This window comes from Prionailurus viverrinus, chromosome B1, assembly GCF_022837055.1.
Source record: "Prionailurus viverrinus isolate Anna chromosome B1, UM_Priviv_1.0, whole genome shotgun sequence".
In the NCBI taxonomy this organism is placed as follows: domain Eukaryota; kingdom Metazoa; phylum Chordata; class Mammalia; order Carnivora; family Felidae; genus Prionailurus; species Prionailurus viverrinus.
Genome location: NC_062564.1, coordinates 140,842,302 through 140,856,891, shown reverse-complemented (window position 1 = coordinate 140,856,891; position 14,590 = coordinate 140,842,302). Strand labels below are relative to the sequence as shown.

The 14,590-nt window shown below is 37.0% G+C and overlaps 1 protein-coding gene across 3 annotated transcripts in view; it reads right to left on the bottom strand.

Annotated features, from left to right (window-relative positions):
* The window catches only part of ANTXR2 (ANTXR cell adhesion molecule 2), a 155,023-nt gene that overhangs the window by 88,938 nt on the left and 51,495 nt on the right, over positions 1 to 14,590 (bottom strand). For all 3 annotated transcript variants that reach the window (XM_047855990.1, XM_047855989.1, XM_047855991.1), the window contains exon 11: positions 4,540 to 4,618. In XM_047855990.1, coding sequence (XP_047711946.1) covers positions 4,540 to 4,618 — 79 coding nt within the window. The remainder of the gene's footprint in view (positions 1 to 4,539; positions 4,619 to 14,590) is intronic.

Sequence of the window (14,590 nt, the reverse complement as noted above, 5' to 3'; positions counted from 1 at the left end):
TTGACAATAAATTTCATATACTGAAAAAAAATAATACCTACTTCACACAGATAACAGTGTTATCTGTTGTATAATACCATTGCCCTGATATGTTTGCATATCTGTCTCCTCCTGTTAGTTTATATACAGCTGAATTAGCATTCTTGATTGAATAAATATTGAATGGTCTGGCACTGTGCTCATAGCTTAAAAAAAAAAAGAAAAAAAAGAAAACTTCTAATAGCAAAATCTTTCTCTTCCTCTTTGAAATATATTTAAGTCTCTTTCCAGTTTTACAGATCCAAGGGGGAAGGTCTCTCTCAACCTGAGAGCTATCCCTTTGAAATGTATTCACCAAACAAGATGGTAACCCTATCTCCCAGTCTCTGTGGAAGGGCAGTAGCCTAACTTCATGGGTGCCTAGCTCCAAATTTTAACACTACCCCCTGTCAGTAAAATAAGAGAAAGTTTATTTCTATTTTGGGTAAAACCAGTTAGCATATACAGGTGGCCTGCAATTCCTTCCTCTCCCTTGTCCCACCTCTGTTGAGTTCAATCTCTCCCCTATTGCAATAGTCTTTTTTTTTTTAAGATTTTATTTTATTTTATTATTATTATTTTTTTAATGTTTACTTATTTTTGAGAGAAAGAGAGAGAGAGAGAGAGAGAGAGAGAGGAAGGGCCAGAGAGAGAGGGAGACACAGAATCGGAAGCAGGCTCCAGGCTCTGAGCTGTCAGCACAGAGCCCGATGCGGGGCTCGAACTCACGAACTGTGAGATCATGACCTGAGCCGAAGTCGGACGCTTAACCGACTGAGCCACCCAGGCACCCCAAGATTTTATTTTTTAAGTAATCTCTATACCCAATGTGGGGCTTGAACCCACAACCCCAAGATCAAGAGTCACATGCTCCAGTCAGGCACCCTTATAATAACCTTGAATAAGGTCTTCCTTACCTGTTTAATGTTGTTGAGTGCAGTTTTTCTTTATTGCTACATATTTCTCCCATTCCAAGGAAGAAAGGAGAGCCAGGAGGGAAGAGAGAGGGAAGGAGAGAATAAAAAACGAAGGAAGGGCTGATCCAACAAATTATTACAGTTATCCTTTCTTCAGTTAAAGGATATTGCAAAATTAAAGTGGCAGAAAGAACAATTTCAGAATAAAAGAATTCTTTCAAGTTGAATAAATCTAGCATTATGAAAAATATAATCCATTTTCTTTTCTTTTTTCATTTCAGCACTGACTTCTGTGCACTGGGGTTTAGGAACCACAGACCTATGGGATGAACTCTAAACTCTACCTGGTTGTTTTCTTCTTTGAGGCTACTGATAATCTGGTCTAAATTTTCTATTTTCAAGTTTCCCTCCCATCTTCACTCCAATCAAATACATCCACCCTCAATTTCATTTTTCTCTTCATCTGTAATCGGCTTTTCCCTCCTTTCTTCTTGCCTAGGTCCTGCTTTCCTTTCAGGACCCAGTTTATCCTGATTCCTCCATGAATACAAAACCTTTCTCAAAAACAAACTGGTGGTTGCCAAAGGGGAGGGATTTGGGGGTATGGATGAAATTGGTGAAGGGGATTAAGAAGTACCATCTTCCAGTTATAAAACACATGAAACATGGGGATATAACGTACAGCACAGGGAACACAGTCAGTAATATGGTAACAACTCTATATAGTGACAGATGGTAACTACACTTATGGCGGTCACCATTTTGAAATGTACGTAAATATCAAATCAGCCAGAAACTAATACAATACTGTATGTCAACTATTCTCCAAATTAAAGCAAAACAAAACCTTTCTCTGATGCTCTTTTCTTTCTCTTCTTGCTCTAACCTCTTGAAAGTCACTTTCTTTTTCTTTTTTCAGTAAAAATCATGTGGAATTTCATTGACTACTTCACTCTATACAGTGTCCAAATGTGTACTTTCAACCCAGACCTCTCTCTGGAATTCCCGACTTGTATATTCAACTGCTTTATGATATTTCCACTGAAATGGCTGTATAGACATCTTTCACTCAACATTTCCAAAACAAAAGAAGTCCTCATCTTCTTCCAAACACTGCTCTACCTGATGACAACACGTTCTTCTAGTCCCTCATGTGAAAACACTTAGAATTATTGTGGGGGTGCTTGGGTGGCTCAGTAGGTTGGGCATCCGACTTTGGCTCAGGTCATGATCTCACCGTCCGTGGGTTTGAGCCCCGCATCGGGTTCTGTGCTGACAGCTCGGAGCCTGGAGCTTGCTTCCAATTCTGTGTCTCCCTCTCTCTCTGACCCTCCCCCACTCAAGCTCTGTCTCTGTCTCTCTCAAAAATAAATGAACATTAAAAAAAATTTTTTTAATAAAAAAAAAAGAATTACTGTCAATGTCCTTCTGTCACACCCACATCTATTCTGTCTAGGCATCCCATTGGTTCCACCTTTACACAGATGTATTCAAATCCAATCACTTCTCACCATCTCACATTTAGTGGAGCCATTCTCCCCTCTCCTAGGTTACTGAATTCAGCAAGGAATTAGTCTCTGTATTTCCACATTTTCCCCTCTCTGCAAAATCTATTTATACACAGTAGCCAGAATGATCCTTTCAAAGTATTAAGTCATATCATGTCACCTTACAATGGCTCTCCAATTCACTCAGAAGAAAAACTCACGTCGTTAATATGACTTACAAAACCCTATATAATCGGTCCCCTTCCCCCCCCCCCCCCCCATTCTCTCCTACTCTTCTTGAGACTCCTGCTCTCCCAGGATACCTCCATTCCAGCCCACTGGCCACCTTGCTTTGCTTTAAACTTGTCAGACAGAATGACCCTTTAAGCTTTGTTCTAGCTGCTCCTGCTGCATAAAACGCTCTTCCCTTGGGTGGTCTTCAGGGTTCAAGTTCACACATTCCTCAAGTCTTTATTCGTATCTCACGTTTGCAACAAAAATTACTTTGATCCCTTATTTAATATTACAACTTGCACCTTCACTCTCTCCATCTCTGACACAACCAATGTCACTCCTTCTAAAATCACCTTACTCTTAAACTACCTTGAGTCACAATGTGCTCTCCTGAGAACCGGAAAGACCTAGAAGACTCCCTTAAAAGTACAATGACTTGTAAATTCGAAAATGAGTCATTTAACCTCAGCTTCCCTTCACACCAAAATTGTGAGTGCCTATGGGATACAAGTCTTTGTATCCCATACAAGGATGAGAAGAGATGGCTAGAGGAACAGAATAAGAGGAAGGACGGAGAAAGAGTATCATTTAGTGAGCTAATTACTGAGAAACTACGTAATTTGTAATCTAACCACATCCTGAGAGACAAGAAAACTTGCAAATTGCAACATGAATTGCAAATGAAGAGAGAAAAAAAAACCTAGATATTTTCAAACAGAGACAGGTGTTGATAAAGAGTTATCCAGAAAATTTAGTAGTGGCCCAAGGTCCTTATGGATGTTTGTTTTCCTTGCAATGTTTTCTTACAGTGAGAAAGACAACTGTCTCTATACAGATAATATTGAGTTACTTTGTTTTTTGAAGGAAGGGACACCTAGGTGGCTCAGTCAGTTAAGCATTTGACTCCTGATTTAGGCTCAGGACATAATCTCATGGTTTGTGGATTCAAGTCCTCTGCCCTGGCAACGTGGAGCCTGCTTGGGATTCTCTCCCTCTGTCTCTGTCCCATTCCTGCTCTCTCTCCCCCTCTCTCTCAAAATAAATAAAAATAAAAACATTTCTTAAAAAATGAAGATCAAAATATAAACCCATGCAACCATGAGATGTGAGAAAATGTTTTGGTTTGTAATTTTCGTATTTTGAAGGGCAAGAATTTGGGGTTTCTTGCTTTGATTACTGTATTTTTTATAAAGATAATATACTCATAAAAATAATAGCCATGTGATCAGTCCCTTTTAGTGCTTTCTGTTTTCATGTTCAACTGAATATGAAAACTTTCCATGAACCCTAAAAATTATCCACAAGGAAAACACTATCTTAACAACAAAGTTTACATTTGAAATTATTGCATCTTAGGTAATACAAATCAATCATCTCAACTAAAACAGGGTTTCAAACTAAGATATAGCAAACTATGGAAATCAAATTATTTACTCATGTTAGAAAGCACCAACATTTAAAAGGGACAAAAATATGAGCTCACCACTAAAACACACTCATAATTTCAAAAACGTGATCAATGTCTTAGACACAATAACCCAACCTTCATAACACAAAAAAAAATTATTCCATTTGGATAATTAATGTTTTAATAAAAATGTTTCATTTGAAAATCATTCTTCTACCTTATTTTGATTTTAAATGACTTCTGAATTTTATGAATATCAGAACAAAATTTATCTTATCTTAAAATCTCTTTTTAATGAGACTAAAGGAAAAAAACAGAATCTAGAATGAATTCTATACAAAGTTTTCCTTGTGGTGCTCTCCAGTGTCATTGTTGGCATCTTCCTTATTATAATATGCAACAGCACTCAGAATCTGTAAATTATTTCTGGATGGAATCATTTTTAAAAAGTAACTTTATGCAACTTTTTACTTACACATTCTGTGGCTGTGACTATCAATGAGCTTGAGATAACAGATTTTCCTCCATTAAAGCTCACTGAAACATCAAGAGTTCTGAAAGAAAATGAAAGAAACAATAATTAAAAATAAATTAAAAACGAGAGGATTGTGGGAGATTTTTATTTCTGCATATAATTCAAAACAAGCAAGAATGTTTACTTTTGATCAGTTATCCCAACTTTTTTCTTTCTTAGCTCCAGTCATTACTTAGTAGCCAGAGGCAAATTCCTTAAATGATCTAATTGTTCCTAAAAGAAAGATTAACATAAATAGTAACATTGAAAAATCCCTTGAGAGAAATGCTGAGGCTGTCTTCCCAATACCCTAAAAATAAAAAAAAAAAAATTAAAAAAAACCACTTAGATCCTATTTACCATATTTCCCCTGTCTTCAGACATTACTACCATCACAAGATTATTAAGAATAAAAAATTGGAGGGGTACGTGGGTGGCTCAGTAGGTTAAGTGTCCAACTTCTGCTCAGGTCATGATCTCATGGTTTGTGGGTTCAAGCCGCACATTGAGCTGTCAGCTCAGAGCTTGGAGCCTGCTTTGGATTCTGTGTCTCCCTCTCTCTCTGTCCCTGCCCTACTCGCGCTCTGTCTCTCTGTCAAAAATAAACATTAAAAAAAATTCTTAAAAAATAGATAGGTAAATAAATAAATAATTGGAAATAATAAACCATTCAAGGTTAAAATATAGAGAAAGTGATAATACAGGAGAGAGAAACTGAAGAAAAACGAGAATGCAATGTCCATGTAGGTATTTGTTGTAGACGATCCTAGGACATCAAAATATCTTAACAAAGGTAAATGTCAATACTACCCAAAGCTATCTACACATTCAATGCAATCCCAATCAAAATTGCACCAGCATTCTTCTGGAAACTAGACCAAGCAATCCTAAAATTCATATGGAACCACAAAAGGCCCCGAATAGCCAAAGGAATTTTGAAGAAGAAGACCAAAGCAGGAGGCATCACAATCCCAGACGTTAGCCTCTACTACAAAGCTGTCATCATCAAGACAGCATGGTATTGGCACAAAAACAGACACATAGACCAATGGAATAGAATAGAAACCCCAGAACTAGACCCACAAACGTATGGCCAACTCATCTTTGACGAAGCAGGAAAGAACATCCAATGGAAAAAAGACAGTCTCTTTAACAAATGGTGCTGGGAGAACTGGACAGCAACATGCAGAAGGTTGAAACTAGACCACTTTCTCACACCATTCACAAAAATAAACTCAAAATGGATAAAGGACCTGAATGTGAGACAGGAAACCATCAAAACCTTAGAGAAGAAAGCAGGAAAAGACCTCTCTGACCTCAGCCGTAGCAATCTCTTACTGGACACATCCCCAAACGCAAGGGAATTAAAAGCAAAAGTGAATTACTGAGACCTTATGAAGATAAAAAGCTTCTGCACAGCAAAGGAAACAACCAACAAAACTAAAAGGCAACCAACGGAATGGGAAAAGATATTTGCAAATGACATATCGGACAAAGGGCTAGTATCCAAAATCTATAAAGAGCTCACCAAACTCCACACCCAAAAAACAAACAACCCAGTGAAGAAATGGGCAGAAAACATGAAAAGACACTTCTCTAAAGAAGACATCCGGATGGCCAACAGGCACATGAAAAGATGTTCAACGTCGCTCCTTATCAGGGAAATACAAATCAAAACCACACTCAGGTATCACCTCACGCCAGTCAGAGTGGCCAAAATGAACAAATCAGGAGCCTATAGATGCTGGCGAGGATGTAGAGAAACAGGAACCCTCTTGCACTGTTGGTGGGAATGCAAATTGGTGCAGCCGCTCTGGAAAGCAGTGTGGAGGTTCCTCAGAAAATTAAAAATAGACCTACCCTATGACCCAGCAGTAGCACTGCTAGGAATTTATCCAAGGGATACAGGAGTACTGATGCATAGGGGCACTTGTACCCCAATGTTTATAGCAGCACTCTCAACAATAGCCAAATTGTGGAAAGAGCCTAAATGTCCATCAACTGATGAATGGATAAAGAAATTGTGGTTTATATACACAATGGAATACTACGTGGCAATGAGAAAGAATGAAATATGGCCTTTTGTAGCAACGTGGATGGAACTGGAGAGTGTGATGCGAAGTGAAATAAGCCATACAGAGAAAGACAGATACCATATGGTTTCACTCTTATGTGGATCCTGAGAAACTTAACAGAAACCCATGGGGGAAGGGAAGGAAAAAAAAAAAAGAGGTTAGAATGGGAGAGAGCCAAAGCATAAGACACTTAAAAACTGAGAACAAACTGAGGGTTGATGGGGGGTGGGAGGGAGGGGAGAGGTGGGTGATGGGTATTGAAGAGGGCACCTTTTGGGATGAGCACTGGGTGTTGTATGGAAATCAATTTGACAATAAATTTCATATATTAAAAAAAATATCTTGACAAAGGTACAAGAAGAAAGAATAATTTCTTTTTTTCATGGCTAAGATACATCAGAATTAGAATACAGCTCTTACTTTGGAAACATGATTTCAAATTTTAAGATAAGTAATAATAGTTAAAATTTCATTAATTCAGATTCTAGCAATTATTTGTGATCAGTCAGCCAGGAGTTGGTAACTTTCTAAAAAATGGCTCTAAGATATCAAAAGGGGAAAAAAAGACAAGGGGATTTTAAAAGATTAAGGAAACAGCCCTTTTCCAAAATAGTTTACACAGTATATTATCCTATAATATTTGGAATGCCAACATTTCAAAGCTATCCATTCATTAAAGCAGAAAGTAGTAGATAACATTTTGGTAATCTAACTTCTATACAGTGCCATGCTCCCATTCTCCGAAAATATTCTAAATTCCAAGAATTGATAGCTAAAAACTTTGCCTGAATTACTCTGAATCAACAAAATGTTATATTTTGAAGTTTTCTTCTCTATTCCTTGAATTGAAGGCCAAATTCACTACCACTTACAAAGAATTCTGATAAAAGAGAAGCAATCTCAAACCACTGGTAAAATTTCAATTACGATGCCAGAGATGGGGGATGGGAAATATGATTTAGCCCCTGCTATGTGCCAGATACCCAGCCTAGGCATTTTATGAACATCATCTCATTCATCTTCACAACAGCCCTTAAAGAAAGTAGTAGTTTCACAGTTGTGTAGATGGGGTACATCAGGCCCAGAAATGCTAATTACCTTGCCTAAAGTGGTAAAGCTAGGGTTCTAACTAATTTTGAAGTCTTTCCATCAGACCACGCAAGCTTGTTGAAATCAGAGTCCTTAGTGTGTTTCTTTTCTCGCCGTGATATTTAGTTTGGATTCACACAGGAACAAGAGACACCAGAAAAGATACTCCTAGCAGACCTGAAGCTGAGCTCTTCTTCAAAAATCAGTAATACTTCTGTTTAAAATATTTCTTTAAATTATTCCCTTCAAAATACTTTGTTTAAAAAAAAGGTTTAGCTATATCCAGAAAAGAATGAGAACTTAAGATATTTATATCAACTTGTTTGAACTTTTGAACTAGTTCAACACAGAATGCCAAGTGGTTTATTTAAGAAAGAAAACTTAAACCCAATTGCTTATTCTGCAGAAACAAGTGCCTTGTTTTATTTACTTTTTTTGAAGACTAAGCAGAGTTGAATCCAAAAATAATCTTTCCTAGTTCCCAATTCCTCTACTTTGAAATGTACCAGAAAGCATATGACATGGTAAGTATGGTTTTAGTTTGGGGGAAGGGACTATCTGATTCACAATAATGTATGATTGTTGCAAATAATCTTACTGATTCAACTTTTATGCGTTCAGCAGATACTGACTGAAGTTGTTTATAACCTGGCACTTAGAACTCCCCAGAAATAAACCAGTTCTCTAATTAATGAAGGAAACATTAAAAATTTTGATGCTTCCAGACTGAGAAAAAAAGAAAAAAGGATTTTAATGCTTATCCAAGTGGAATAAGAACAGAAGATCTATTTTACAACAAAGTTCTTTCCTCTAGTAGAAATGCATGCCAACGAGATCTTCTAGGCAGCCAATATAACTGCAGTTATCTCCAAAACTCAGTCTAGTATCATGTGGCTGGTTTCACATAAAACTGAGACAAGTCTCCACAGATGGAAAGGCACCTGATGTTTCTTTTGACATGTGGACTCAACTGAAACAATATGATCTTTACCTTCTTGAGAGCAGAGCATGGCTATCAGCAGCAGCATTAATAACGATGGCGTTTATCGAGTCCCTACTACGAGCCAGACACACGGCTCTCCTCTCATTTAATCTTCACAGAGACCCCCTGAGCTAGGCAGCAGCATTTTCTCCACTTCCCAAGAGAGGAAACTGAAGCTTACAAAGGTAACTTGCCCAAACCTTAAACTTCTCTGACTCTGGAGTCCAAGTGCTTCTTTTATTTCTACCACATACTTCTTTCATCCCTGATAAATATGTGAGAATCTTACATTTAAATTTCTCTCATCGGCAAGAGCTGAGTAACACTCCTCCAGGTTTTTACTACATTCATTTACCATATTGCTCATACTAATACATTTACCATATTGCTCATGGTTAACTAGAATGGCATTTACTAACTGCTAAGATAACACGAAAAACACGCTCCAAAAGTTACTCTTGCATTTAATGTTGTTGTTTCTTTAGTGAAACGTTTTTGAAATTATTGGTATGATACTGGCACATGAATGATACCTTTGCCCAAAGGTATGCTGCTCCTTTGCATGCAGATTGGTAAAGCCACCTCACCCTCTAACCCAAACCTAATACCCTGACCTTTTGTTGACTCAAAATTCCAATACATATATTTAATGTTTGCCATCTTATTTTATGTCATTTCCATTCGTATCTATGCATTGCTCATTCCTACATAACCCCTACTTCTGGTTAGTGTATCACTAACAGTAGAACCCACACTCCCAGTTGATAGACACTTTGTTACGGATGAAAATGTATGAAAGCCATGTTGGTTTTACCTAATTCCACACAGAAGTGAGAGGTGAGGGGAGAGTTCATTTTTCATTTGTCCCAAGAATCAATTAAAATTATAAAAGGGGAGAGGTCTAGCCCACAAGTTGAGAAATCAGGAGTCCTGGGTTTGAAGCCTAGTCCCTATACTCTCAACCTTGCATTCCTCAATCTGTAAAATGGGGATAATTTTACCTATGTCAGAGTTGTTTGGGGGAAGAGAGCATGGAAAAATAATAAGCATAAAATACCCAACATAGGATACAGCAGTTATTCTTATATTACTGTAACACTTGACTATTTTTCTAACAGATTATTCAGAATAACAAGGTACTTTTATATAAACCTTTTAGACCCAAGTGAAAATATAACACAGATAATACAGAAGAATATCTAGCAGCAATAAAATAATTACCTAACACTTTTTGGCTCAAAGAACTTTTCTACTCACTGCCATGTAAAACTACAGATAAATTGTTCAAAAACTGCCTAGAATATAACATCACCCAGGTTCCTGTACAGAAATGTTTCAGTGTTATTTCCTTCCTGTTACAAAACATCATCTGATTAAACCCAACATCATAGCTGTGTTGGGCTGTATGTTTACACCTCAAACCTAAAACTGCACTCTAAATTGGTTTATGAATGTTTGCCAATAAGTTCATGATTCATTTAATCACTCAATCATTCTATTACTAGTTAATTAAACAAATACTTACAAATTGCTACAATAGGCCAAGCTAGGCTGTGCTTGGTAACAGGACTGCGGTAACAAATAAAACACAGTATTACAATGTAAGTGAAAGGAAGCCACATAAACAATTACAATAGAGTGTGACATTAACTAAAAGAGGTATAAGCACAGGAGTACTAGCGGACCTAGTTGTGAGAGATACAACTTGTTCAGCTTTGCCAAGGGGACATCAACAAAGGCTTCCTGCAGGAAGTCACTCAAAGATGAATCCTACATAATGACCAGGAGATAATAAGGAAAAGAGATTAGAAAAGGATCCACGAAGAAGGAGGCTATTTGATAGGCTGGAAGGTAAGGAAGGCACAGAACAGTCAAGGAACTAAAACCATTCAACGTAGCAGCATCATAAGATGTGAGAGTGAGAATATGTGGCCTGAGGCTGGAAAAGGGAGTAGGAAAGGATCAGGAAACAGCCAGGATGCCATCTTTAGACATTTGGAATTAGTCTTAAGAGTTTTTAAATTATGTAGAAATATTGGCAGAACTGTGTTTTTACAAATATCGTTCTTTTTTACAGTGTAGAACGTGGATTGGAAGAGTAGATTCTACAGTAGAAACACCATTTATGGATCTCGTGGTATATTTCACATTAGAGCCAAAGTAGAAATGAACTAAAATAGTGGCAATAAGGGTGGTGTGAAAACGAAAGTTGGGAGATCTTAAGGAGTTAAAATAAAAATGATTGGACATTTAGGATGTTAATGGTGAGGAAGAAGGAAATAGTTAATGATGACTTAACAGTTTCTACCTTGGTGTGAGGTGGGTTGCATAGGAAACACAGGAAACAGAGCAGGTTTGAACAGAAGTACCTAGGCTTAACTTGGGAGCTTCAAGTTGAATGGGCCATGAGAAATCCAAGTGAAGCAGTAGACTTTCGGATAATGGACTTTCGGATAGTGCCTTTAGAGCTAAGAAAAAGATCTTGTCTTGAGATTTGGAGCTCCTCAGCAAGAAAAGGAAGCCTTGCAGAACATGCATTTATGAATCAGTATGCCAACAATGGTGATAACTGAGAGTAAGGGACAGTAAGAAGAGGAGCCTGCAGTGACATCTGAGAAGAAACAGCCAGCTAGGTGAGAATAAAAAGTCATGAAAGACAAAGGGAGAACCTTCTGAGACAGGAATGGCCCACAGTGCCTAATGCAGGGTGGTTAGGGAAGATCAGTCTAAGAACTGAAAACTTCCAACATCCTTTTCTATAAATTGGTTCTACATTGTTCAGAATTGCTCACAAATATCTTAATACACTCTTGGTTCCATCCTTGGAATATTTTTTTTTTTTCAAAGTAGAAGGATCAGGGTGCCTGGGTGGCTCCTTCCATAGAACATGCAACTCTTGATCTCCAGGTTGTGAGTTCAAACCCCATGTTGGGTCTAGAGCTCATTTAAGCACAAAAAAACAAAAAACAAAAAACAACAACAAAAAAACAAAACAAAGTAGAAGGACAGAAGAAACCCAAACAATTCACCATAGCAAAAAGACTGTTTGAAGTACATTTTAATGTCAACTGGTATTCAATTAATAGTGATAAAACTAAATTCATTCCACATGAATTATTAAATAGTATTGTGATATATAATTAAGTAAATAAAATTCAGTAAGTCCTAATGGTCACAGTGAGTTTATTTAAAGATGCAGGAGAGTTCTCAAACAGAATAGCTCAGTGCCATATGTTAGAGCTACTTTGATCCTAGAAACTTCACACACCATGAACTATGGTTGACATTTCAATCCATGGTAGCCTATTTGCAAAGTATTCATTTACTACTGACTTCTTGTGTAGCCAATAAAAAATGCCATTTTATGATCCATTAAAAAAGATGAAAAAATTAAATAAAATTATGAAAGGCATTTGCCAGAAGTAATAAATAATTTACCTCCAATTTGCACGTACTGAAAATTAAGCTGGCAACAACTCAAAAAGCTATAAAAATTATGATGACTTAGATATTTTGAAATCAAGTGCTACTATTAAATACTCTGCAGAGCTTTTTAAAAGTTAGTTTTGTGCATAATAAAGATGAAGAGTTGAAAAATAAGTCTTCATATTTGTGAATAAAGATTTCACTAGATTTCACTTATAGTGATAAGTATATATGTAAATAATGCTTTATCTAAGGATATCTTTTTAACGTGGTTAAAGGGTTCTTGAATAAAATAATTTCTTTTTAAGATATTTCAAAATATGTGTATAATAAAACAAACGTTGCAGTTGGGAAGTTGCTAGATTTCAGAAAGAACAGAAAGCTGTATTCAGAAATGTGCTGGCCATCACACTTGAAGCTGTACTGCAAATGTTTACAGTATTACCCTGAAAATAATCCCTTTCTAACTGTTTTTGCATATTTTAATAGAATAATGAAAAGATACTTGGAAATAATCACTCATTTTTAGTGCCTTTCATCCAAAAAAAGCCAAATCCCCTATTAATAGCAAAAAAAAGTAAAAATAAAATAATACAAAATTTAGAAGCAGTATTTAAGAGGATTGAAACACATATCTAAGGATATCTCTATCTCATCATATATCTCTCATCTCATCCGTCTTTGAACACTTGTGGTTACCAAAACATTCTCTAAATTGTCAGAGATCTTCTTTGTATTGAGCTGAAATGTGCCTCTCTTTACCTTTCGCTCTTTCCTTCTCCTTTCCTTAGAGCAATAAAGAATAAGTCAGCTCTTTCACATGACAGAGCTGATGTTTGAAGACATCTGATATGTCATGCCTGAATCATATTTTAGAGTATTTTCAATTACATCGTATTTAGCATTTCCATACTTGGCAACATCTTGTTGGCCACCTCTAGATGTGCTCCAACTAATTGTTCCTCTTAAAAGACAATTTCCAGAACTAAAAATAATACTGAGGATGGAGCCCCAATAAGGATTAGATGAACTGATCACATTTATACGCATAATCAGAAAGCAATACACTATGGGAAAGAAAAAAGATAAAATGCCCCACCACTGGGGTGGGGGATAGAGAAATAAAGAAACAGAGATGGTCCTCAGCCTTAACCCATCTCACCAAGATTCTAATGCTTACATTCAAAGTAAAGACATAACTACTGTCCTAGAATCTATGATAAAAATAAATAAATCAAGTGTCATTCCTCATAATGAAAACAAGAGAGAATAAAGGCATTCTTATATCATCTGCTACTAAGGTAATGTTATTAGGTATTGTATAGATATATATACACATGCATGCATAGGTATATTTTTGAAAAGAAGTGTTCATGTGAGAAGCAGTGTTAAAGGCAGAATTTGTCCAGCCAAGAAAGAGAAGTGGAATGAATCAATTTTATTCCAGGTAAAATGATCATATTGAAAAACTAACAATGTTGAAGAAGAAAATAAAAAGGTTCTATTACCAAGTTAGGCTCTAACCCCAAGGTGGCCACACCATTCATCTAAATGAACCTTCAATATCACATGCCTAAAAGTTTCCACATACGCTAATGTCCCACCACTTCTTACTCAAAACACTCTGTCATGTGTCTTCCCACATTGCCTTTTAAGAGAACTAATACTATCAGTTTCATCTGACTTAGATATTTATTTCATATTTGCCAGAAGATTCTGGCCAATGTTTTTGAAAGCACATTTAACTATACCATATGCCTCCTTAAATCATCTCTATCAAACAAGCTGTAGGATAAGGCTCTGGTTCATTCTGTTCTGTTTTTCTTTCTTCACAATGTGTTTATGTATATTTACCCAATTTGTTCTGCTCTTCTTGCCAAATTACAGGTTTGAGGATCTCAACTATTGCAGAACAGCTGTGCTATTGTTGACATCTCACTCAACAAGGGTCAGAGGAGAAGCCCATCCTTCAAGTACTGGGGACACGTGCACTTACACCATAAGGTGAATGCCCTGCGGTGGGGAGGATTCAAAGAACTCCACAGAGTCTTTCCTATTCAGACTTAAAACACTGGTACAAGTGAGCCACTGGCAGAAGTAAACTGCCAACAATCTACAGATTTCTCTCGGTAAGACAATTTGTTTAATCACATGACATTTTAAAATTAAACTGTATCCAATGAAAGAAGTACAGAAGAACGACCTCATTACCACCACCTTTACATTCTTCCCATTTAAATACTAAGTATCCAGGGGCACGTGGGTGGCTCAGCCAGTTAAGTGTCCACCTCTTGTTTTCAGCTCAGGTCATGGTCTCGTGGTTTCGAGAGTTTGAGCCCCGTGTCAGACTCCACGCTGACAGTGCAGAGCCTGCTTGGGATTCCCTCCTCCCTCTCTCTCTGCCCCTTCCCCACTCACACTGTCTCCGTCTCTCTCCAAA